Raw genomic sequence first — 27,609 nt, forward strand, 5'->3', positions numbered from 1 at the left:
TGGTGCACAATGGTCCATAATGAGCAGCACCTGTGCTTACCTCAATTACCAGACAGTTCTCAACAGCAGCAGAAAGGGCTCACTAGAATTGTTTTTCAATAATAGATTTAGTTATGTCTTTCATAATTGGATTCAAAAGCTCAAAATTTCATTTTGCAACTTGTTCATAAAATTTGTATGAAAAAGTCTGGCATTTGTTCAAAAGAAATAGTCTATGAAGAAAAAATTGCAAAACAGCCAACCGCTGGTAACTAGGCAGCCAAATTATAGTCCAAGCACTTGGCAAATACACCGTCTTTTTATTATTTCAGTAATTGAATTTCTGTTAAAGCATGGAGCATAATTTAACATGAGGAATTTATTTATAATACAATAGTGTTTCAGTAATAAATGCATTATGATTGTCACTTTTAATGGAGTCTTATGTATTCCCTCTGAGACTGTGTGGCAGACTTTGAGACAGCCACTGCACCAGTGTTGTTTATAGACAATTGAATTAATTGGAGACATGGTCATTAACTCGACCTGAATACCTCTGATTGCTTCTGTAAATAAGGTTAGAGAGCAAATGGCTAATCTTCGTTGTCATTATAGATTCCTCTTACATTTTCACACTGCCTTGTATATTAAGATCATTTTGCTAAGCAGCTTTTGAGACTCTCCTTATATTTACAGTATTGTCTTGCATGGCACATAACCATAATTGTATCAGACTTATATTACATTCTCCATATCTTTATAAAGCACGATACTAAAAAAGAACCTATGCTGAATCACAACTCATAAAAACCATCAGACCAATAAATGAATAAACCACAGTGTATAAACCATCATATTAAAGGAAAGTAAAACCACACTGCAAAATTGCTTTGGTCTCCTCTTACAGATCCTCTTAACACAGGATGGCCTCCCAAAGATACAATCACTAAAGAAAGAGCACAACAAGGAAAGCATTGATTAAAATATCTTTATGTTTCAGTTGATGTCATGCCCTTTCTTGCCCTTCTGTAACATTAGTAACATGCAAATCAGAGGAGGTTAGGTTCTTTCTCCTTGTTCATTCTAGAATGGAGTTACATAAGAACTATTTCAAATACAGATATTAAAAACTTTCAAATATTTGACTTACCATGTTATTTTTGTAGCTTTATCCTGTTATAGGCATGCAAGATATTTAGAGGGGATTTGGAGAAAAAAATCTTCTCCCTTTGTGACTCAAATAATTCAAAACGTGCGTATACTGGAAACATCTCTAAAAATGGACTTTCCAGTCATTTTATAATTCAGACAGATTATAAAGGACCATTAAAAATGTACAGCATTATGTTGAATAATGAGACATTTACAAGTAGGATACCACAAAGAAATGAAAAAGAAGGAAGAGGAGGAGCAGGAAGAGGAGGAAGACAAGAAAGAGGAAGGAGGAAAGAAAAGTAATTCTGTGCTTTTATTTTTCCCTTGGCAAGATTGAAATATACTGAATATAAAAAAAAGATCATTTATACTAGATCTGTATAAATTATCTATACTACTAGAAGAGTAGATCACTTCCTCATTGTTGTACCAAGCCACTGGAAGCCTATCAGTTTTCATGAGTTCCATGCCTAACTGAAAGTGTTGACATTTTCTTTGGCTATTAAACAGGTCATGCCCAAAAGAGAAAAATAACGACCATTTCAATTATTTCAGACTTTTTGCCTTTATATATTCTTACTTTAACACTAATCTTTGTGTATAGGATGAAAATGTTACATTTGACTCTCATACATATGAATGTACATATGTGTATGCTAGTAATCATGGCTAGAACCCAAATGTGGGTTGTTGTATATACATTGGCTGGCAGCAATATCATTTTTAATAAATGACTAATGGCCAACATGTGCTGCAGAAGTCAACATTTCTGTCCTTAGCCAGCTAATAGTAACATTATTTTTAAATTAATATTATGCACACCATTTGAAGGATGACACTTCTCCCAATGTTTTTACTTCTTAGCCAGCCATCTCAATTAGTGCTGAAATGATTCTACTTTCTTGGTATTAGCCATCTTGGATTTTAACCAACAGGTGTTCACACTCTCACATATACACTCACTCAAATGCAGACTTGCACACGTGCACTCATACATACACACACATTCATCCATTCACAAGGCGCAGGTATATATACACACGCACACACATATTATCTCTTATTTAAACACCTTGAATTTAGGCACAGTTATCTGAAATGCGTATTGAAATATAATTATAGTGAAAGGGAACATTTTGGCATATAACCTTTCTGGAAAATATCTCTCTGCCAGTGTTTTGCCCAAGTTTCTAACTGGCACAGTAACGTACCCAGGTTTTGTCATTAAGAAGCTGTAGTAGTATGGGACTCACAGAAACTGCACTGGATTTTGAGATGTTGATAACATCAGACTAGAAATTACTCTCATCTCACTAAAAGTACATGTCTCCCATGCTTTGCAAGTGAGAATATTTTGTTTGTTTGTTTGTTTGTTTTGGACATTTAAACCCCACCCCCCAAGTTGTCAAAGCCTTGTCTACACTATAATCCCTAAGATGTGCATTTGTTTGAATTTAGTAGGTAGGGACCCTGTAGCATTGTGATTTGCTGTTGACATACTAAAAGGGCATATGATGTAACCTTCAGAAAATGCAGATTTCTAGATTTTTCTGATGAAGTGGTTGACCACAAATATAATTTGCTTAACCCCAGAAGGTATTTTAATTCATGTTTTAAATCCATTTTATTCTAAATTCTTCCTTCTTTGAAATTGCTAAATTTCCTAAATCCCTCTTAATAACAAAACCAAACATCCTGACCTTATTACTACCAGCCTGTTTGTCATCATCACAGGTCCTGCCAGTTCTTGGTGAAATGCCTAAGTTTGTTTCCATTTCTTTCTATGTCAGCATCTAATAGACTCTGTGTTCATTTGTAACACAGGATTGTCATTCCTCTTGCTATTGATCTAGTTGTAAGCCCTGCCATTCCACATACAGGAGTCAGTGTTGAGTAAGGCTGCCTGTACTTAGCTATCTTATCACTGGTGGCCATGTACAGACTTCCTCTTGACGTCAAAGGCAAGTTGGGTACAATATCAAATGAGTTCCCCTAACATGAGGAAATTGTGTTCCTCTTTTCTTCTCCCATTTGCACTTGGCCTCCTTCAATTTAGCATTGATGAGAAGGGAGACTATTAGCTAGAAGGTAAGATTTTCAGGCAGACTAAAGATCTAGTATTTCCTTTGCTGTCATTCAAAATAACAGGCATATGAACTTCTGTTTAAAATAGCTGGGCTTTTTGACTAGAGGGCTTTTGTGTAGAAGATTTAAGATGTCAGCTTTAAATATGACATTGATAGTCTTTGGCAAAGAATGGGAGTGAATTTTTGTAGAAACTGCCTTTTTTTCTGATTGTTTATTAATGGTCTTTGTGATTTATAGTAAATGCTGGGGAGGATTTCCAGGCCCATTTATCATGAGAAGGGAACACCTTCTTGTTCTTAATGTGAGTGTGTCATAATTAGCAATGCATGTGGGCCAGGAGATTTAGCTCTGCCTTTTCTGAAAGTCCTTCAACCTCATATTTAATCCCAAACTGATGGAATATTTTTTCTTCTTTGAGGAAATTAATTATGCCACTGGAAAAATCATCAACTAGAGAGGGAGTTGATAACAGGCACAATGTAGGCTGGGTTGGCTAATGTATCAAAATGACATGATTAGAGTAACTCACATCTTAGACAAGTTGGAATAATGGAGTCATCATTCTAATTAAAAACAGGAAGGTCTGTTTGTATGTAGCATTCATTTTCAGTAAGAACCACACCATTTGTTTTTCATGTTCATGCATGTTTGTACACTCTGCGACCCATCAATGGCTGTTGCTCTAAATACCAATTACATTAAAAATATCCATCCAGATACTTTGCGTTTTGTCAATGGAACTGAAGCTGAAGAAGGAGTTGGGCACTGTGTCACATGGCCAGCATCCATAGAGGCAGTTGAAAGGTTACAAATCCATCATCATGCAACCTATTTGCCTGATTATTTTCATCAAATTAACTTATGCTTCATGATGTTTTTGTGTTCCATAGGCTGGCCTAAGTACTGGCTTCTGTTGATAACCAGTAACACATAGACATTTCACAGTTAAGTATTGTTCTTTACCAGGTGACTTTGTGCTTCATTTCTATATATTATAAGGCCATTTGAAGTATTTTCTTATAACAAGAAAATTATATACAATTTATCATGCCGGTCACCCTCGGATATGCAAAATGACTTTACATTCTGGTCCCTGCCATCAAGGAATGTACAATTTAGTGGTGCAGGTTAGCACAATGAAATAAAATCATCTGAGAATAATGAAGTGATAAACTGTGATGCAAAACAGGGAGATATCTGTAAGAATTAAAAAGTCATTAGCGATGACCCCATATTATTTGAATTTGAGCTTGAAAGATAAAGATTTAACCAAGCAGAAGAGAGGGGAAAAGTGTCACTGTAGATAGAGCAAACAGGATAAGCAAAGGCATGGAGGCAATGTGGGAGCAGAGAGGAGACAAAAGTTGCATTTGTGTTGGGAATAACAATCAGAAATAAAACTGACACTAAGGTAGGGTGTTGATAGAGATCTAGCTCTGAAAACCTTATAGCAAAGAGTGTATATATCTGCCAGAAAGTCATTGTGAATTCTGAAATAGAGAGATCTCATGATACAACATATTGTCACAGAGGGTGAGTATAAAAGAGCAAAGCTTTTAGTTCACCAGGGAATGAGGTCAAGGCAAGTAAGAAAAGAACATTGGATTTGCGACCAGGCACGGTAGCTCACGCCTGTAGTTCCAGCACTTTGGGAGGCCAAGGTGGGTGAATCACGAGGTCAGGAGTTCGAGACCAGCCTTGCCAACATGATGAAACCCCGTCTCTACTAAAAATACAAAAAATTAGCCAGGCATGGTGGCACACACTTGTGGTCCCAGCTACTCGGGAGGCTGAGGCAGGAGAATTGCTTGAACCCAGGAGGCGGACATTGCAGTGAGCCGTGATCGCGCCACTGCACTCCAGCCCAGGCAATAGTGTGAGACTCCATCTCAGGAAAAAAAAAAAAAAATAGAAAAGAAAAGAACATTGGATTTACAATGATGAGTCGGGAAGAGAAGGGTTGTTGCTGGCAGTTAAGAAGTAGTTTTAGTAGCCAAAAGAGTTTCAAAGCCTAATTACTAGGCCTGAAGAAGTTTCTAGTAGTGAGGAAGTGGAACCAATAAGTGTTGACTTTGACCACATCTTTAAGACGTTTTCATGGTGGAAGACAGTCAGTGACTTTTTCCTGATTAGGAATGTATGGGCTAGTCTGGGTGACCACCCAGAAGGGCTGTCTGTACATCATCCACTTCTCTTGGCAATATGTTGTGTTGCTGCCTTGTGAGGGTTAGATACAGCAATTTTGCAAGTTACAGTTTTTGCCATTCACTCAGATTTCTGATGATCATGTTTACAATACAATTATGAAGTAAGATTCATTCAGTAAGGAAACTATATGACTTTTATTTTAGAAATTGCGTATGTGACTTTGAATAGGCCGACTGCAACAAGGTTTTCCTAGCACACAGCGTTGGTGTACTTCAGTGTTTTCAACACTAAATTCTTACAACCAGATTCATTAGGTCAGCTGAAGAAAACTTTTTGGATTAATTTTGAGTCTTACTGCTTTCTGAGATGATTAGAAAGATGAGTTTTGTAGTGGGTTTTGATTGTTCTCATTGCCTCTAGCTTGACAGTGTTTAGTCGATGGTCACAGTAGCCTAGTGAATAGGTATCCTTCGATACCTGTTCCTTCTACCTTCTAGTGTTCTTGTGGCAATCAAATCATGGGAGTTAACTTGCTTGAAAACTGTCAAGTGCTCTGCACTTAAAAGTATTCTGATCTTATTGATCCGATGACGATGATATCGTCTTGGAACTATAGGGTCACAGAGCAATGGGGATGTTAAGTGCCTACCCAAAGGCAGAGGATACGTCTGTGGACAGTCCTCCCTGAGATTTATAGAGAAGACTTCTTTGTGGCTTTACTTTAGGGTGTATTAAGCACACTAAGCATTTTACAGGATATGTGGTTGATAAAGCCTCTGGTCTTAGAAGCTTACCTTCTAAATCAAGTGTCTGTGATACATCAGGTAACAGATCAGACATGAAGGGAAGCAGACAATACTGATAAGGAGAATGGCATTGACCAACATCACAAAAGAGATGTAGTCTAAGGAGAGATTGGAAGAGCAATGCCCACTTCCCAAATTGAGCAGCAGGTCTAAGTACATTGAGTAATAGGAAAGAAGACATAAAGCACGGAAAAAGGCAGAGGCTTATGCTAAGCCACTGTGAGACTATCTTCAGGAAGACCTGTGCCTGTCTAAGCATGCTTTGTACTTTCCTAGGGAATTCAGCCCGCCAGCTGCCTGGGTTCTCCTGACAAGCAGTTGGGCCCCATCTCTGGGCCAGCTTTTGGAACACAGTGGAGGAGATTCCTCCATGGAAGCAGTTTCTGGGTTTAAGACACCCAGTGGAAGTACACAGCCTGCTCCACCTACGATTTGTGACTGATGTGATTCTTTATGGGAAGGTCTTGACCTTGTTATAGACTCCTGGAGGCTGGCCCTTTCTGGGTTTCTTGTGAATGCAAGCTGCCACTCAATCATTCATTCTCAGCTTTGCAGAGGCCAGAGCTCACGGGAGTCAGTGTTCACATCCACTTGCTTGCCTTTCTTCTCTCCTTTGCTCCCGTTTTTAAAAATGGGCTTTAAAGGCAAAAGGTACAAAAATACTTGGCTTTATATGATTTTTTTCCCCACCTGTTTGGCTGTTTGATTGAAACAGCTCTGTCTCATGCCAGAAAAGTCAGTGTGATTTTTAAAATTATTTCCATAGAAACCGAAATATCAGTTTATTCTCCCATATGCAAATTGCAATGCTTTCAAGACATAATGGTCCATTAGCCAACGTTGGCCAGTCTTACTGGGAACATGCTGACATCCTCCATAGTGTCACCTCACCATGTACCATGGTGAGGTTGAATCTAGGTGCCTTTTTTTCATTCAGGTTGAATCCAGGTGCCTTTTCTTCATTCCTTTGAAATTGCAATATTGAAGTTAATCTAATAATATCCTTAAAACTATTTTTCAACTTGATATGGTTTGGTGCTACATCTCAGTATTCTCAGCTGTAAACTGGAAGTAGTAAGAGTATCTAATTTATCGTGTTGTGGTGCAAATTAAGAGTGAAACTGCAGGGAAAGTGCTCAGCAGCCCAGTTCCTGGCGTATAATGAACACTAGTACTACCAGGATGAATTATGCCCTGGATCCCCACTATGGCCATGGATATAGCCTGCTATGACCCTGACCCTTGGCTTGGGCAGTGGCAAGCCACCTTTGGACGTCATTAGTGATCCATAGGACATGTTCACAGGAAAGAAACATACATTAAGTGAACTGCTGGTGTGGGCAAGTAGGTTCAGGAAAGTGGTAAACTGATATCCCAGCTTATCAGAAGGAATCTGATAGAAATTGTTCAGGAACAATTGCCTAAAGAAAGCTTAAATTTCACCAAGTCAGATTAAAAATGATACAAGGTAGTCAACTTTCTCTGTTGCTAAAGGAGGACAAAATAATTATGAAAAAGTGAAATTCACAGTTCACCTCAAAATTGGGTTTTAGCCTTTAGTTTCAAATTCGTAACTCACCAGCTTCTTTTTCTCCCAGTGGCTCCCATCTGAATAGCCCCATGTAGATATCAGCCTTACCACGCTCAATGTGGTCCATTGGGAGTTATCTGCATCACCTGTGATTATATTGGAACTGCAGAACTCAGACCTTGCCCTAGGCCTACCTAATTAGAATCTGCAGGTTAATAAGATCTCCAGGTGATTCCTATGCACATTAAATTTGGAGAAGCATGGGTTTGTGAGTTTTCTCACCTAAATTACCTCATCCAGCCCTCTTAAAAACCTATGTGATATATTATCCCCATTTTACAGGTAAGGAAACTGAGACACTTAAGTGCCTAGCCTAAGGTCATACAATGATGAAGTATCCAAGGTGACACTCAAAAGCAGATCATCTAACTTCCAACCCTATGCTCTTCCCATTGTACTAAAACTGACTCTTTAAAACCAGTAAGGAAAATGCAGCTGTCTAGATATGTGGCAGTGGTTTGAAAATGGGAGACGGGGCACAGGTAGGAAAAGAAGAGGCCAAGTGCCTGAGTCTGGTCAGTCTACAGAAAGGACAACCAAGCCCTGATTAGTTGTGAGTCAAACATGGTGCTGAAAAGCCATTGCCAAAATCACTCATAATTATCATCTCAGAAAGGAAGTAGGGGTTGAGTAAGTTAGAAGAAATAGGAACCAACAGCTGGTGATCGAAAAATGTAAAAAGCCGGTCATTCACAGTTATCACAAAAGTTCCAAACAGTCTGTTTGCAGCCTCTCTGGAAGATGTAACCTCTCATTGCACCATTGATGTGGCATTAATCTACTAGCATCTTTTTACTCAGAGATCTGCTTCCCAGCACGTCATTTAGCCATCAAGGTCCCCTTCCCAGAGTGGGCTTATATGTTTGGACTTCTCTGAAGGGAAACTAAATTTTACAAACAAAAGAAAATCTGTTCAGGTGTAAGAGGGTGCACTCAGAATTTTAATTATTTGGATCTTGTATTACCTTCCTATTGCTGCCGTAACAAATTACCTCAAACTTAGTGGTTTAAAACAACACACATGTGTTATCCTAGAGTTCTGGAGGTCAAAAGTCAGATGTGGGTCTCACATGGTTAAAATCAAGGTGTCAGCATGGCTGCATTCCTTTCTGAAGTTTCTAAGGAACAAACTGTTTCCTACTCAAGGTAAGTTATTAGCAGAATTCAATTCCTTATGGTTACAGGACAGAACTCTCCATTGTCTTGCTGGCTGTTAACTGAGGGCCAGTTCCAGCTTCTAGAGGCTGCCACATTCCTTGACTTTTGGCCTCCTTCGTCCATCTTCAAACGCCAGCATAGCAGGTCAAGTCTTTCTCACACGGCATCACTCTGGCCTCCTCTTCTGCCTCCCTCTTTCACTTGTAAGGATCCCCGTTATTACATTGGGCCCACTTGGATAATCCAGGATAATCTCCCCATCTCAAGATCCTTAATATTTACATGTGTGAAATCTCCTTGGCTATATAAGGTAACATATTCAGAAGTTCTATGGATCAGGATATGGACATCTTTGGGTCAGTCATTACTCCATCAACCATAGATCACTTCAGTCATTCAGGGCTTTAAGCAATGTCATGTACAGTAACTTGTCTGAGAAAATGAATAGGAATGAATAGGTGTGGACTTCCTTATTACTCTTTGCAAGTAAATTAAGGCGGCTCTATTTCAAACATCAGGATGAGATAACAGGACAAACATCTTAGTGTATACATGTTAGGCAAAGATGATCTTTTTATGAAGTTATGTCAGGGTGTGGCCCAGATCACAACTGGACCATGATCGACTGTCTGCTTATCAGTAGCATCAGAGAATTAGCAGAAAATATATTTGATTGTGACTTGCTTGTGATGATATTGGGATATGAATTATTTTATTTTCAAATTGTGCTCGGGGGCATCCCAAGGAGGTGGGGAAGCTGCTGGGGACATAGGCTCCCTCCCCTCTCCACATCCCTTGTTTCTTTTTTCCACCACAGCAATTCTGTTTTTATCAGTTTTATGTATTATTCTTCTATGTACACTTTCTGTTGCTTTCTATTTCTGCATACACTATTTGTTGCAGAAATGGGCTAAGTGGATTTTCAGGGGACAGGGGAGATGGGGGAAGATTTCAAAACTGCTGACACAGACAAAATGGAATCTTCCCACTCTCTGGCTAGAATAAGTTCAGGGTTCAGAGTGTCTGCCTCTGGTGGCCTAATGTGATGAGGCAGGCATAATGCTCCAGTTCTGGAACCCAGAGTTCAGAGACAAAAACGAGGGAAGAAGGGAGATAAGATCAGCTGCGGATGTTGATTCCTTTGCCTGAAGTTCATCTGATTACAGCTTAATGATGAAATCAAATATGAAACCGTTCTAAATTACCTAATAGACAGACATTTTATCCCAGTAAAACTGGAACACAGTCAAGCTGATGAAATTCATACAAGTCTTAACTGAAGAGGAGAGTTTCATATAGGACTCTCCTATTAAACATCTCATGCTCCATGTCTTTGGCAAGTTCTGGGCCTTGTGAAATGTGTTGCCAAGATCAATACCCTGTGGACTTGCTTATAGAATCCTCCCATGTGCATTTCCTATACATAGTCTGGATGCCCACACAGCTTGATGGAGCAGAATGGCCAATTCATCATCTCTGTTTATTTCCAGAGAAAGGGATTTACAGTTAAATTAGAATTAGACTCAAACAGCACTGGTGCAGGTGTTTGGCTTTCTGGAGGCTGTTAATCTGAATTAGTAAAAAGTCTGACTTATAAAATAGCCTTACAGAAGTGCAGTTTTAATCCTGTGAGGTTTATACAATAACCCTGTGACTGATAAAGTATAGCAGAGACAGGACATTCCTAGACTTGCTTTAAGGAGCAGATTGGATTGCACAAATGTCTCCTCACATGTTTTCTCATAAAGTCCATAAACAGCCTCACTTAAAATCTCCAATACACTTTAGATTCATAAGGATTATAATCTTTGAGTTGGAAGACACCTTAAATTTTGTGGGTAGTGGGGCCAGTGGTGCAAGTGGTAAAGGAATTTACCAATACAGTTGTAGGTAAAGAAAGGAAGATTTATTAAAGTATGAAAATATGTTGCAAGGTTGCAACAGCAGAGAAGGGGCTGTCTGCAAAGAGGCAGGGGCTGGAGAGAAATTTTACAGGGTCATGCTGGAGGGGGCTATGTGCAGAATGAGGTCATTTTGCCCATGAAACAGGGTCATTGTGCCTGTGGAATGAGGTCATTGGGATTAGCCATCTCTCAGAACAATTGTTCATTGTTCTTCCCCACCTGGGCCCTCCTACACCTGGGGCCCCTTCCTCATTGTTGCTTACTTATCAGGACTCCATACTAAAGATCATCCAACCCCACTTCAGACTCACAATAAGGATTCTTCTCCCACGTTCTTTATAGCCGCTGGCTATCTGCTCACCTAAAGTGCAGGGTTCACTGGCATGCAAGGTAGTGCATTCTTTCTGTGGTCAGCTGTAAGTTTTTAAAAGTATTTCCTGATGTTGAGGTAAAATCTTCCTGACTAGATCTCCAACTCATTGGTTTTGTATTTACCGTGGAAGTTCAGAACAAGCCCACTCTTTCCCTGCCTCCAGGGCAGACCTGCACATTGTTTGAAAATTTTCAGTATATGTGCCCCTCCCCCCATCCCCAACCCAGAGTCTTCTTCAGGCAGAATAGTCGGTTTCTTCAATGTGGGCTTTGGCCTCTCCATCTTTTCTGCATCTATTCATTAATTATGGTGCTACACATTAATCCCTTTATTGCAGAAGAGTCTGGGTGGTGTAAGCATAGAAAGGCTATCACATATAGAGTCTAGGGTGCCCAGACTATCTCTTAAAGCCCATCTTTTTCCCCTGTCACTCTCAAGCTTTCTACCAGGGCCAACCCTGTCTGGAGAAGGCATCTTAAATGCCTCCCCAGCTTCTCTCCCACTGGCCTACCCTTTGATCACCTTCCCCAGCTTTGGATTCCCCCGCTAGGGTCACTGACTTGCTAAGCCATCTTCTCTGCCCCCAGTCTGGCCTATGACCATGAAGACCTAATGAATGGGTTTGGGATTATAATGAAGCTTAGTTCTACTTGGTAAAAATGAATGATGAATATGATAGCAAATTCTGATGAATATGATAGCAAAATCTGATCTTTGAAAAGGTTGAGCAGTCGACTTTGAAGTCATTACAAATGTGGGTCCTTTGAGAAGTTTTGTTACATTGTAGTGAAGTTACTGAGTACACTTTTAATATTTACAGACTATAGAGTGGATGGTTTAATATAGCAAATGTTAATTATTTTTAGTATCAGACATTATGTTTGTTGTAATCACTAGCATTCTTTTTAAAAGCAGTTTATTGAAATAGGAAAGTAAATGATGTGTGAAAAATAACATTAATACAGTCTTAGTGAATGAAGAATATATAAACTGTGCATTAGTTTTTCATCTCCTAGGCAGAATCAAGTATTACATGGGCTAGCTTTACTCATAGCCACTTTAATGTACATCTGGAAAATAAATTAGTAACGTATGAAAATAAATGTAGCAGAAGTGGAAATTTAACTAGCTGAACAGCTAACAGGTTTCAGTGAAGAACTGAAAGTGACATATTACGATGCTTTGCCAACTTGAAAGTTTCATGGTATATTCCAGACAAGAACGTGGCCTTAAGCCAACTATTCAGATATTGATGTTTGTCCTGCTTTTAAAGACAATGTTTCAGTTTTGTACTCACTTTTTGTCCCTGGGAGCAGTCCCAACCGGGCGGCGCAAGGTAGGCCCACAGGAAATGAGGCCCAGACTCAGATGTAAAGCTTACATTCCTTAGCAGACTGGCTGCATCTACAGTCTCCAGCAAGCCCATGAGCAGAAGATGGAGAGTAGAGGCACAGGAAAGGTGCTGGTGAGAGCAATTTTGCCTCCATTTAAGCAACCGTTATTCCCTTCCACAAACGCTGGCTCTCCATTTCCAACTCTGCAACTTCCCAGAGACAGCAATTCCTTTTCATTAACACACTGAAGTCCTTCACCCCTAGTTTGAGTTCTCATGGTGTCCTCCCTGAATTAAAGTCCACCCTCCTTCTTATCCCCATATCTGTATGTGTAAGTATAAAAAGCTGATGTACTTCTTCTTGTTCTTCCTATACTAATTTCCTCTAAGTGTTCATTGTCAAAATTGACTGTGCGTGGAGTCCCACCTGAGAACACAGAAACAGATTTAGCTATAAAAATTCTTAGGATACATAATTTCAGGTCTCATTTCATTGGGTTTCAGTCAAGGTTGCCCTTATGTTTAAAACAGTTTTAATTTCATGTCTTTATTTATATCTACTTATAAGTATTGTCAAATTTTCATATATGATTTCTATTCACATCCATAATTTCTTACAATTCTGAAATTCAAAGAGTTCTGAGATCCAATATTTTTTCTAACCTTGAGACAAACTCATTTGATGATAAAACCTGACCTAAACTGTTGTAAAGATATTTATTTAAAACATTTATGTATTCCTCTTACTGTGAATGTTACTGCAACAATAGTAACAAGTTTTATTAAGGGGTGCTTATCCAGATCCCACTGAGAATATTATATATGGTATATTCAGCATATTACTTTTTAAAATTAAAAACATCTGAATACTAAAATACAATACATCTGTTCTCAGAGGGGCTTTAGATAGGAAAGATATAGGCAAAACACATACACACACACACACACACACACACACACACACCCCAATTTTTCTACTAAATCCATGAAATTTTGATTTAGCTGAGGAATAAGTTGATTTTGGTAAATAAATCATCTGTGCTTCATGTGTATCACCTTAATGTATTTGGTTTTGAAGGAGTAATCCCAGGGATTTTTTGTTTCTTACAGAAGTTGCTAAAAAATTATCTAATAAGTGGAACTCTATCCAGAAATATTCCAAAGTCAACCTAGAGTCTATTTTAGCTTAGTAATAGCAGGATGACCAGCTTTGTATTAAAAGAAATGGGTGCATAAATGTGAAATGATACTAGGAAACAGCCTTTTCTCTTGAGAATCATAAATGTGGATACAAATTAGATTTTATCCCTCCATCCACCACCCAGTATTCTCAGTGTTGCAGATGCTCTGTGTTATATTTAAAACTTCACTTGGGAGGAATTGAGGCCAAGTTAGCCTAATCTCTGGATTAGTCTCACTTAGATTTCTGTTCTCTCAATCTTTATTTAGTAACCAAAGACAAAAACAATTGATTAGATTTAAAGAGAACTTTGCATAAATAGGGTATCATTACTGACACTAAAGAGAGATCTACAAAGGAATGCAGGGAAATAAGAGCCCTGTTATAGGTCTCCTCCCTTTCCCCCCACTGCTGGAGGAAGACACACAGTTCCCAGGAGATACAGTAGTCTCCTTATTTCTTGTACTTTCCCTAATCTCTTGATGTACTTGACAGAGAAATGTACTTGTAGTTCGCATTTACTTAGCAGATAGCAGTTTAAAATGAGCTTTCACTATGTGAAAGAAAAAGTCTACCTGGGAGATTCAAGGGCCAGTCTTTAAGGACACACAGCGCAGGAAGTGGAAAGGCCCTCTGCACTGAGTAGTGACTGATGAGGAGCCCATGCTGGCTTTGAAGGGATCCTATTCCTTCCCAAGCAGCAGCTCAGTATGGCTCCAGCTCAGCGATTGAGAGTTGTAATGTTGGAGAAGAGGCTCTAGTGAGGGCATGGGGTGGGGTCATGAACTCATTTGGTTCAGGCAATGAATAAAGGTCTGTGCTCCTTGAGTTGGGGGCTGGGGAATCCTTGCGGATCCTCTTTCTCACATTTGAACATGGGGCCACAGGACCAGGTGACCTCCAGGACCATACTGGGCTCTCTTGACTGAGCTGCTGCTTCAGATTTGGGAAATGCGAGGGAGAGAGCAAGGCAAGTTGCTGCTGCATGCAAGAGGCTGCAAAGGCCCAGTAGATGGCAAACAGACAAATAGGCCCCGAGCACTCCCCTCCCCATGAGCTAAACTGATCTCCAAAGAGGGGTTAGGCTGAAGAGACAGAGGGAGATTAGAACCTTCCCCCAAATTTAGAGACCCATTTCTGAGAGAAAGCAAAATTCAGTCCAAAGCGACAATGAGAAAAAGAAAGGTGATGGCATACCCCAGTGTGCCAAGATGCAGCTGAGGCTGACTTGTTATAGGACACAGAGAGCAAACGATCGGTAAGGAGGAGTATTAATTATCAATAAAGGCAGAGTAGCAAATGGTGTCACTTTCCAAATGCTTTGCTTGGTCAGCTTTACAAATTTAAAATCAATCATTACAGCTGGTTGCTCTCTTATGATCATAACTCCTTGTAAGAGTTACAAAGAGGTTATAAAAAGTATGGTGGAGGAGGCCTAGAAGTGTGTTGTCTCATTCCCTTATTCACGCACCCAACAGACAGAAATTGAGGACCAACTCTAGTCACTTTGGGGCTGAGCGCCAGGCCCTCAGCAATGAATATGCTCAGCACAGCTAGTGCCCTTTGAAGGAGCTGGGGGGCCAGGGTGCTAGGTGCTAGTCTTGGCTCTCCAACTAGCTGTGAGGCAGAGACCAGCTCCACTCCCTTTCTGAACCTCAGTTTCCTCTAATTAAAATGATAATTGAACTCACTCCTTCTTGGTAATAGAACTATATACCATATGTTTAGCTAAGATCAGAGCCCCTTGAAGAACCTGTGGGGTATTGAACAAGGGGGCAACAAAAAATGAAAAACTACCTTAACTGAAAAAAATGGGACAGTTCAACATCTAAGGCACTACATCTATATCTGCATCCAGAAGGCATGCAAACTTGGCTTAAGGTTTTTATGTTGAGTGAGGGTGGCAAGGCTTTTCTGGAAGACAAGGCAGTGTGATGGAAAGCCAAGGAACTTGCATACACATAGGCCTGGTTCTCTTCAAACCTTTCAACTTGGGCCAGTCACTGGGCCTCCTAAGCCTCACGTTTCCTATCTATAAAATGGGAAAGGTAAACCCCACTCTACCTGCATTTCATGGATCATAGGCCCTTCAGCTGAAGTGGGCTGTTTTCCATCTTATTTGAGAGTAAATGAGTCAGTGAATTATGTTGTTTTTCTTTCAGCCCACCCTTGGCCACTCCCCAGCCCCCACCTGCAGTGCAAGCCAGCGGGGGTTCTGGCAGCTCCAGCGAATCGGAGAGCAGCTCTGAGTCAGATTCAGACACTGAAAGTAGCACCACTGACAGCGAATCTAATGAGGCACCTCGTGTGGCAACTCCAGAGGTGAGTGAAGGTGCCAGGGCCCTAAGCATGATCTGCCTGTCCCGGAGGCAGCACCCTCAACACACACACATACACACACACACACACACACACACACACACTTTCAGCACAATAATTAATAATTAATTTAGCACAATAACCACTTCAGAAAAGTATCCAGATATTTAACAGAACTTTTAACAAACATATATTCACATACTCCTAACATGCATACATTTTTTGCTGTGTGACTGATTTGCTGTGTGACTCACTTAGCTTCTCTTAGCATAGTAAAACTAGCTTAGTAATGAATAGACTAGCAGCTTGTCTTCTGAGAGAACCAATGAAGCCAGTCAAGATCCAATTCTGGCCTTGGGGACACTAACCCTTACTCTAGATTAAAGTGATTAAAGTGTGAATTGCCACTTGGCAAGTAAGACCCAAGAAGTATGGCTTTCCTTAAAGGTAAAATGATTATTTAAATGTTATATGTTCTTTATTTTAATACGCATCCTTCAAGTGTGTTTGATAATAATTCACCAAAACATTTAACACAGCTCCATGAAATACTAAAATAATAATTTTGAAATAAAAGAATTTGCTTCACATCCTCTCTGAGTCCAGGATAGCCGCTCAATTTCCCTGAGCCTGCATTTGGTACAGCAAGTAAATTCCACCCTCAACCCCCGGCTCTTCATACACTTGTTTTTCAGTAATCAGAAAAGAAAAATAGGAGACAATAATAATATTACTGCTATTGATAATAGAAATACCTGTTGAACATGGACCATGCATGTGCCAGGCACTGTGCTGAGCTCTTGACTTGCATTTTCTCATATCATCCTCATGACAACCTTACAGAGTACTTCTTATTATTTTTGTTTTACAAATGAAAGAATAAGGTTCTAGGAGGTTAAAAAGAACTTTCCCAAGACCTCACAGATAGACAGTAGTAGAATCAGGACTGAAAACCCCAGTCCATGTGTATCCAGAGCTGATATTCTCAACCCGAGAGCTCCGCTGCCCACAGTGGCAGCTGATACAACTTCCTCAACCCTTGCCTGCCATTGTCTTGTGCAGGTTGCTAGCACAACTACTCAAGTGTTTTTAATTCTGTCACTCTCTATTGGCTGGTACCATAAGCCTCAGCTGATGGCTTTCAAAAGAAGAGCTATTCTAATAAAAATGATGGCTCTTTTTTCAGCTGGCAGAACTCAGAGTTAGGAATCAAGGACCCGAATAGTATGCATCATTGCCATGGTTTAGTGGATGCTAATGTCTGCATGCATGTTCCTATAAATTGGTTATTGCCCATACACCAAGGAAATCTCAGTGGTTTCTATTTTTTGGAAGTAAAATCTTTTTGTCCTTCAGTAAAAATACAAAAGGCCTGATCTGTTTGCAGGGAATGACAGCATCACATAGAAGGCACTGGCACTCTGGCAGCTGGAAAGCCTTTCCTTTTGAATTATACTTGAGGTGCGCTTACATTCCTTTCAGGATCAGAGACTATTACCTCTGCCTCCTGGTGAGAGGTTGAGTGATGATTCTCACAAAGGATTTTGGAAACAGGTTTCCCTCATGGGCATCCCTGCCAACCCACTGGAACATCTCTCTGTGAATAATTATTTTCTTCCTGGCCAAAATAGAGAATATTTTCAGAGAAGGAGTCGAAATGAGCTCAAATAAGTAGACTGCAGCTGGTTTGTATCTGGCTATTTAGGTCATTTGAATATTATGGATAGTGGGTATGTGCAGGTGTGTGTGTATGAGTGTGTGTATTTGTATATGTGTGAACGGTCACTTGACATCCAAAGCTTTTAGTAGTAGTCTCTGTACTGAGGGTTCTCTTGAATCCTTCCCAAGTGTAAAAATCATTCTTGCTGCTGTTTCTCAATCTGCAGCCTGAGCCACCCTCAACCAACAAGTGGCAACTGGATAAATGGCTTAACAAAGTGACATCCCAGAACAAGTCTTTTATTTGTGGCCAAAATGAAACACCCATGGAGACTATTTCTCTGCCTCCTCCAATCATCCAACCAATGGAAGTCCAGATGAAAGTGAAGACGAATGCCAGTCAGGTCCCAGCTGAACCCAAAGAAAGGCCTCTCCTCAGTCTCATTAGGGAGAAAGCCCGTCCACGGCCCACTCAGAAAATTCCAGAAACAAAGGCTTTGAAGCATAAGTTGTCAACAACTAGTGAGACAGTGTCTCAAAGGACAATTGGGAAAAAACAGCCCAAAAAAGTTGAGAAGAACACCAGCATTGACGAGTTTACCTGGCCCAAACCAAATATTACCAGCAGCACTCCCAAAGAAAAAGAAAGTGTGGAGCTTCATGACCCACCAAGAGGCCGCAACAAAGCCACTGCCCACAAACCAGCCCCTAGGAAAGAACCAAGACCTAACATCCCTTTGGCTCCCGAGAAGAAGAAGTACAGAGGGCCTGGCAAGATTGTGCCAAAGTCTCGGGAATTCATTGAAACAGATTCATCTACATCTGACTCCAACACAGATCAGGAAGAGACCCTGCAAATCAAAGTCCTGCCTCCGTGCATTATTTCTGGAGGTAATACTGCCAAATCCAAGGAAATCTGTGGTGCCAGCCTGACCCTCAGCACCTTAATGAATAGCAGTGGCAGCAACAACAACTTATCCATCAGTAATGAAGAGCCAACATTTTCACCCATTCCTGTCATGCAAACTGAAATGCTGTCCCCTCTGCGAGATCATGAGAACCTGAAAAACCTCTGGGTGAAGATTGACCTTGACTTACTCTCTAGAGTACCTGGCCACAACTCACTCCATGCAGCACCTGCCAAGCCAGACCACAAGGAGACTGCCACAAAACCCAAGCGTCAGACAGCTGTCACAGCTGTGGAGAAACCAGCCCCTAAAGGCAAGCGTAAGCACAAGGTAAGCTGTCCAAAGTGGCCTGCCAAGTGCTTTTGAGCAGTGTCTGTTTGTTGTCTAACTTGATCTTGAGCCTCATTTTCAAGGAAGCCAATGGCAGTGCATTGCAGATTTTGGTAAAGGTGATGATGCTTTCTGTGGGAAATGCAGTATTTGACATGACCAGAGAGGAAAAACTAGGAATGATCTGTAGCCAGTGGCAAGAGAGTCCGTTATGGCATATGAGGGCTTATGATGTGTAGGAAAGAAAAATATGAAGAAAGTCTCCTTACTTAGGCAAGGCACGCAAGTGCCCTCAATGTCCAAATGCATCTTCTAGGGCTTTTTCATTTCTCTGGACAAACATTAGCATCTCCACAGCCCAGTTATACTCTAAGTCTCCTGGGTCCTACCAACCACATGTTCTGCCCAGCCTGCTGGGATCACTGATCTATGCGGTAGGCTTGACTTGGGAAAATCTTACCTGCAGAAGGTTAGAGCTGAGTTCCAAGGCTACAAAGTATACTCATAAGGTGAAATCCAGAGTGGCCCTTTTCATTTGAACTATGTCTAGAGAAATGGTTTGATATCCAGTACCCTCATTCTGTCGTATCTCCACATCTCAGGGTAGTTTTTTTAGAGTGACATTATCTCATGATGATATTCAGGTAATCTTATTTCTAAGGCTGCCACAGTGGCTAGAAAGGAGGTTCCCAGTCCTTTCTTCATTTATTCTGTCCCTTTCCAGGAAAGACTTAAGATTCCTCATTGAGCCGCAGCCCCCACTGTGGCCAGGCCATCCTACTGACTAGGATGATGCAAAAATGATGGCAGTCATCATTCAGCTTGACTTTACAAGTTCCAAAACAGAGCATATTCTCTCTGAGTTGCATACCTAATGAGAGTACAGTTTGAGCATCCCAAATCTAAAAATCCAAAATCCAAAATGCTCCAAATCTGAAACTTTTTGAGCACTGACATGACACTCAGGAGAAATAGGTGTTCATTGGAGCATTTTCAGATTTTGGATTTTTGAATTTGAGATGCTCAACTGGTAAGTTTAATGCAAATTTTCCAAAATTCAAAAATATTCAAAGTCTGAAACACTTCTGGTCCCAACTATTCTGGATAATGGCTACTCAACCTATATTCCAAAATAGGGACCAAGAAGTCAAAGGCCTTTGCCCTACCACTGATTCTCCACATTTAGTGATGACGACAGTACAACCACAGCTGACAGTGTACCTTCAAAACAGCACATGCAAAAGTCCAAAGGTGTGCTTTGAACGTGGTTCATTTCCTTGCATGGTGCTCATTGTGTAAGCAACCTTTATATGTCAGCCATGATCCCCATGCTGCTTGGACAGGATTTATGTCACATTCAAGTTACAATTTTAGTTTCTAAACTACTCATTTGTGGGGGCATTGTTGATGGGAGAAGTGTCCAAAAATTGTATTAATAGATTCTCTTTACTTTTGTTGTGAGATTCCCATGCCACCCAGTCTTTACACAGAGGTTCAGATCACACAGTTCTACTATCTCAAATGCCAGTTTCTTTGTAGGACTAGGCTAGGCAAGGTTGATTGCTTTTCTGTCTGATCAAAGGTGCACATTTAACTCACCTACCTAATCTAGAAGTTAAAATAAAAGCAAACTATGTATCTTGCTCCTTTTTAGTGTATAAAATATGGTTATCTGAATGGTGCCATGCATTTCAAGCTATGTGTATTTTTTTTCCCTGTTAAAGCCAACAGAAGTTGCAGAGAAGATCCCTGAGAAGAAGCAGCGCCTGGAGGAGGCCACAACTATCTGCTTGCTCCCCCCTTGCATCTCACCAGCCCCACCCCACAAGCCTCCCAACACTAGAGAGTGAGTTTGCCCTGGCCCTGTATGATGGCTTGGTATGATTTCTCAGACTCCTAAGAAATCCTAATTGAACCTGTTTGGGGGATCTTGCCCCAGAAGACTTTAAGGTAAAAAACAGGATTCTCTCAGTCAAGGCCTTTCAGCTCTCCCTGGCCACTGGTCTAACAAGGGTATGATAAGGGGTAGAACATAGGCTGCCAGAATTGGGTGACTCCATGAGCTTTTAGCAACATTTCTTTACTCTAATTCAGATTTATCACTAAAATTAGTCAAAATGAACTTTTAGCACTCAATGAAGGGTAAAAGGAAGTAAATAAATTAACAAGAAGCATCAAGAGAACCCCTATCACTTTAACCAGATCACTTGCTTCTACCCAACGTTTAGTTCTGATGGTGATTACTCAATTTTCCTGGAAAAGCAACTCCTTGATCTTGACAGAATGAGGCAGCTGCTTCCTCTTTGATGTCATTAATTAACATTGATATGAATCTTGAGGACCAGTAGCTAGGTCCAGAACTCCACAGAAGCCAAGGGAATGAAAAAAAAAAAAAAAAAAAGCCATCTTTTCCTGACACAGAACTGTCCCAGGAGGAGGGCCACTCCCAGACAGCTTATCTCTCTGGCCTCCCCAAACATGTCATTCCAAGGAGCTGGCACCTGTTCTTCCTTCTCTCTCTGTGTGGAAGGTTCCAGAGTCCGGCAGGAGGCTTCCTGGCACCTCCTCACTCAAACAGCTTGAGTCTTCTTCAGAGAAGTCCTGCCTTCTGTTTCTGCCAAGCATTGTGACCAAGTTATTTCTGTCTTATAAATATCACTTAACTAACAATCATGTCAGCTACTTGAACCATTCTGTCTGCGTAATTATTGCCATAAATTCATTCAACGTTAGAGATTACTTCCATCAAAGCCAGTTTTGGAGCCTATTAGCAGCCCAGAGCAGAGAGGCAATCTGGCTAACTGCAGCTAACAACTGATTTCACAGATTACAGTTTAACATCAGTGATATGGCATCAATCTGCTACAGATAAGATGTCGGAAATAAGTTATCAGCTTACATTTGTCTGGATCTTTGTTGTTTTGAGATGAAAGGAAAGAAAAGATCAATTACAACTAGATGTGGTTTAACTAACAAGGAGATTTGGGTCCTGGGCTGCCCCCCGCCTCAAGGATCAGTAGTTATTGGTGAGGTTCATCTGTATTATCTGATATAACTTTGCTCTGAAACATCCCTTCACATACATACTTGAAGTTCTCAGAACTAGAGACCCTTCCAGTGGAGCAAGCTGACCCCTTCACCTCAGGGTAGACCAGGCATGTGACGAGGCATGCTCCCCGGATGGTCAGACATGGTCATTCCAGAGCCCTCCTCCGTTGTTTGCAAGGAGGAAGGACTAAAATGGCATAGCTGTGGTGGCACTGTTCCCTCAGTTTCCAGGCTTAGACCAGTTTGGGCCATCCAGCCTTGCCACAACCTTCAGTCCCCACTGCTACACTCTGTAGGTGACCCAGTGGCCTGTCGCCTTCCCCATCTTATAAAAGAGAGATGACCAAGTATTACATAAAGGTCTAGCCATTTGAGTTGGTTCTTACCAAATGTCACACTCAGGGTTGGGGTCCAACCCCAGCTGAGGTCTGAGGGGAGTGTGTGGATGTGGAGCAGGGAGCTTGGAGAACACTCAAGAGACAGCAGGTAAATGAGACATAGCTTTATTTAGCAGCTTCTTCACAGGGTGAGTGTTACATTTATACATTGCACAAACAATAGTGGCTGACAGCCAGGTGGTGAGCTTCTCTGTGTTACGTCTTCATGGCTATGATTATATAAGACATGGGGCTGTGTGCTTGTGCCCCAATCCACTGAGTCATCTAGGCTGTTTACCTCAGCCTATGCCTGCTGCCCTATGCCTGCTTGGCTGCAGCACAGCCATGTTCCTTATACCAAATGGTGTCTTTAATCCACTATCTTTACAATGTCTCTGCTTTTCTAGTAGGTGGGAAAGCAGTGTTTCCCTTGTAGCATTTATCATTCAGAAAGAACCTCAATTAGTTTCTTATGCCCATCAAACAGATGAGTTTTCTCTGGAAAACTTTCTGGAGTTGAGGAAGAATGAAGCAATGACTGACATTTTAGGGGTCTCCTCCTGGGAATCCTCTCCTCAAGCTTTGCATCTTTGTGCCTTATTAACCTTTCAAACAAAATGGGAGACAACATTCACTTTTCTAAATGACTATTCTAAACCTAACAAAGATTCCACACCAGACTATGACAGCTATAGTTCCCCATAGTTCAACAGAAGGACTCTCCTGGACCTCCCCTTCTTCTTTAGAGCTGGTACCTTCAGCAGGCCCTCTGAGGAATTGAGTGCAGGTGGTGATGCTCTTCTTTTGTCTCCTGTTCTACTCTGGCCTATTGGAAGAGGTACCCAAAGACGCAAAAGCTGCTTTTGTAGTTGTAAGTCATAACGATGACTGAGTGGTCTCTAGAAAATGCACCCTAGGTGTCTTTCACCAAGGAAGTCCTTAAAGACCCCATGGTTCCAGATCATGACCAGGCAGATGTAAAGGGGGCCAGGTCACGGGTGCTCACTGTACAGAATGCACTGAATCCCCGCTGGTTGGTTTAGTGGCAGACAGGCAGGTATTGCATGACTGTAGTTGCCAATGGCAAATTAACTGCCTCTCAGAAGCAGCTCTTTCCCTTGCAGCCCCCAGTTTCTCCTCAGGCAGCTCAAGTAGTGGGGGAGTATTTACAGCTAATGAACGACCATTCACCTCCTGTAGATGCCACAGCAATGCTTGACATCCACACATATAAATTCCCAAAGGCCTGGTGCCTTTGTAATTATTACGCTTAATGTGATCTGCTATTTGTGGAGCTTCCTCATGGACAAGAATCTTAATCCATATGTTCACCATCATTTTAATCAGGCATCACCACTACTATTTTAAAATGGTTACACATGTCAAAGCAATTTTTAAAATCCATTGGAAAGTATTTTTAATGAATTTTAATCAATTGAGGTAATGACAGAAACAGTTGCGTTTTTTCAGTTTCACTACACAACAAAAATTAACATAGGGCCATATTTATGAAACAAAAGATGGAGAAGATGACACATATTACAATTGGCAATTTTGTGCAACACAGTGGAAGTGGGCCAAGGAGTCTGCCTTGACTTCTATTTCAGGGAATCAGACCACTTGAATGCTTGTTCATCTTTGATTTGTTGCTTTGAGATATTGTAAATCTATATTTCTAGACACTGACTGAAATTGACCAAGAGGAAAACATAAATTCTTGTTGACTTAATTTGCTATTGAAAATTGTAGTCAATAATCATGGAAAGTAAATAGCTGCACAGTGCAATATTAGTTGTCTAAGAAAAGATTAAAATTCAAGTAATCTTCATTGATTAGTCTAAGACAGTAACTAAAATGAAAATCCATGACCCAATTACCATGTTAAGCAGCTAGCATAAGGTTTCAGTTGTTCTGTTTTATTTGAAGTCTCGGACTATTTGATGGTGCCCATTTAATGGGCAGATAAATCAGTTTGAAAGCACGGGAGTGCTTTTAAAATTGCAGATGTCTAGTGTGAATATGACAAAATAATATTTTTAAATGGAGTTTTGTAAAGTGGAGTACATCAGTACTTCAATATAACAATTTAAGGTCAGAGGCTCATTATGCTTGGTGTTGGAGTAGAACATTCTGTATATACAATTTGCAATGTATGTTGCAATACTATTTAGTGCATTATTTATTTCTAAGTAATGCGTAAGCATAATATTTCTTAAGAAAATACTCTTCCACTGATTCTTTATTGTGCCATTTATTGCATGATTGTGCAGTTAAGTCCTAGGGCAAAATAAATAGGAACCATCCTGAAAAATGATGGGATTAAAGTCTTCATTGTATTTTCCATAAAAATCTAATTAACAGTAATCTTGAAAAGTTGAAAATATCCTACTGTAGCACACTCCATTAGGCATTTACATTTGTCATGGAGTTCTGCTGCAAAGACATGAGTTTATTCTTGGATACATATGTATGCATATATCTATATTTATATAGAGAGATATCTATATCTATATAGATATCTATATCTATGTCTATATGCATTTTTAGATATGCTCTTCACCATAGGTAGAGGGATAGCAATTAAAATATGACTTCAGCTGACAGTACTAGCATCATGGGGAAAATCAGAATAAAGAGAGAGAAGACTTTATGACACCCTACACTTCTTGTTTTCCACAGAAATAATTCATCCAGGAGAGCAAATAGAAGAAAGGAAGAAAAACTGTTTCCTCCTCCACTTTCCCCACTGCCAGAGGACCCTCCACGCCGCAGAAATGTCAGTGGCAATAATGGTCCCTTTGGTCAAGACAAAAACATCGCCATGACTGGACAAATCACATCTACCAAACCTAAGAGAAATGAAGGCAAATTCTGTGCTACTTTCAAAGGGATATCGGTAAATGTAAGCATCTTGGAAGAAATATTATAATTGTCAGGTAGAAACAAGTTAACCCAGCTCATCTAACTTGATCATTTGGGGATGTTGCAGGAGGAAGGGAGGAAGATGCAGAGAAGAAATATGAGAGGCCTGTGTATACAAATACACAAACTTTCCATTATTTCTCTTTGTATAGTGCCTAGTATATTGTCACAAATAATTAGGGATTATAAATGATACAGATGTTATTATGACACTGATAATGCTTAAAAGAATCTGCAAAGTCATTTCCACAAGGGCTAAAATCTACTGGGGAAACATGATAAATATATTAATATTTGCTCCTAGAAATATATTATCCTTCTTAGGGAAATCACTAGGCTTCTCTGATAGCAGTGAGCAACCAGTGCCTCTTCTTGGGCCATTCTTTCTATTAATGATTTGAAATCTAGGCGACTTTGTGGCATAATTTTTGCCTTAGCCTGTGATTAAGACACTTAATTCTTAACTTGTATAGTGCTGGCGCTGCAACAAATTTGCTCTATGACTCTGGGCCAATCATGAAACATCTCTGAGATAATAAAATGAGTGGATTTGACTAGATGATCTATAAAGCTTCTTCTAGCTCCAAAAACGTTTGCAATTTTGTGCTCGCAGAGTCTTCTCTATTCCATTTAGGCATGAAGTCCTGTTTATTGACTCGACGGGTGAGTGAGTGTGGAGAGATGACATTTTTATATAACTTACATGATCATGGCTGAATTCAGACATTTCCAGTCAGATGTGCCAGGACTGACATAAATGCCATGTGTGGTGGATGTAATGTTTCAGGGTTCTTGCCACATATCTTGGCCATAGAGACAAATGACACTGTCTTGGGCTGGCCTAACTGTGTGGTCTAGGCCAATCTGGCTGTGGCAGTGGAGACGCGAAGCTGGCTTACAAGTTTTTTACGGCTCTGTTTCCTTTAAAATGTTTGGGTTGAAAAAATATCTTCATTTTCTTCGTATCCATCATAACAATTTGTAGATGCATAGGTTCTCAGCACATTTATATCAGTGAGATCTAGGTGGTAATAATTATTTTGTATTCAGAAGGTCCAGGATGAAGTGTAAAAGATCCACGTCAATATAAGAAACACATTTCACATTTGGCTTTTATCTTTCAAGTGACCCTGTTGACTATAGCAAGTGTCCGTGCATACGTGCATGCGTGCACTCAGCAAACACTGAGGGCACTGGGCTGTGGGGTGGAGGGACAGTATCACAAATCAGAGATGGCTCCAGTGCTCAAAGAGCTCTCAGTCTAAAGTGAGCGATGAGACATGTGCTCAAAGGACTAGAATATAAAATAGCTGGTGATTGGTGTCTTAGGACAGGGATAGAGACAGGTCTCTGAATGGTCCAAGGAGGATTAAAGTACTTCTGGCTGTAGGCATAAGGTAGTTTCCCTGGTGGAGGAGGCGTTTCCTGAGTTGATCCTTAATAGATGAGTAGGGTTTAAAAATGAAGGGAAGTAGATGAAGAAAATGTGGTCTGTCCACACAATGGAAAAGGAAGGAAATCCTGTCATATGCTACAACATGGATGAACCTTTAAGACATTATGCTAAGTGAAATAAGCCAGACACCAAAGGCCAAGACCATATGATTCCATTGACATGAGGTCCCTAGAGTAGTTAAATTCATAGAGACAGACAGCAGAATGGGGGTTGCAAGGGTCTAAGGCAAAGGGTAAATGGGGAGATACTGTTTAATGGGTACAGAGTTTCAGTTTTGCAAGATGAAAAGAGTTCTGGAGATTGGTTGCACAACAATGTGAATGTACTTAACATGACTGTACACTTAAGAATGGTTAAGATGATAAATTTTATTATATGTGTGTTTTACCACAATTATAAAAATTTCAAAATGCAATAAAAATAATAAGTTGAATAAATTATCACAAGGTGGTAAAAAAAGAAACAAATGAATGGAAGGCTTTTTGAAATCTAAAACTTCACATGTATCAAATCAGGAAAGTGAAAAAAGCAGGGACATGTTCAGTTCAGTTGAAACTAAGGTTCATGGAAGGGAACAGTCAGAGATTGGGCAGAAAGCTGCAGCCAAATCAGATAGGGCCTTGAATGCCAGCAAAGGAGCTTCAGCCTTGAGTTTGCATTTGAGTGCAGGGCAGGGAGATGCTAGGAACTTTGTTCAGGAAGCTCAAGCTAGCAGTCAGCAGATTGAAGGTGGAGGGAGAAGCTAGCTCAAAGGCTGGGAGTCCAGCCAGGAGACTCTTTGTTAGTCTCAGTGAGAAGCCATGAGGGCCTGCATTTTGAGGCTTTGAGGGAGAAAGGGACAAATTTGAGAGATGTTGGGGAGATACAATTAATAG

General features: G+C 40.5%; 1 protein-coding gene across 7 annotated transcripts in view; it reads left to right on the forward strand.

Annotated features, from left to right (window-relative positions):
• Positions 1-27,609, forward strand: part of AFF2 (ALF transcription elongation factor 2) — a 504,750-nt gene that overhangs the window by 449,211 nt on the left and 27,930 nt on the right. For 5 of the 7 annotated variants that reach the window (XM_054472110.2, XM_054472113.2, XM_054472111.2 and 2 more), the window contains 4 exons: positions 15,878-16,037; positions 17,921-18,931; positions 20,656-20,777; positions 25,036-25,258. In XM_054472110.2, the coding sequence (XP_054328085.1) occupies positions 15,878-16,037; positions 17,921-18,931; positions 20,656-20,777; positions 25,036-25,258 (1,516 nt within the window). The remainder of the gene's footprint in view (positions 1-15,877; positions 16,038-17,920; positions 18,932-20,655; positions 20,778-25,035; positions 25,259-27,609) is intronic. The other 2 variants (XM_063660858.1, XM_063660857.1) reach the window with 1 other exon arrangement.

The sequence above is a fragment of the Pongo pygmaeus genome, chromosome X (assembly GCF_028885625.2).
Source record: "Pongo pygmaeus isolate AG05252 chromosome X, NHGRI_mPonPyg2-v2.0_pri, whole genome shotgun sequence".
Classification (NCBI taxonomy): domain Eukaryota; kingdom Metazoa; phylum Chordata; class Mammalia; order Primates; family Hominidae; genus Pongo; species Pongo pygmaeus.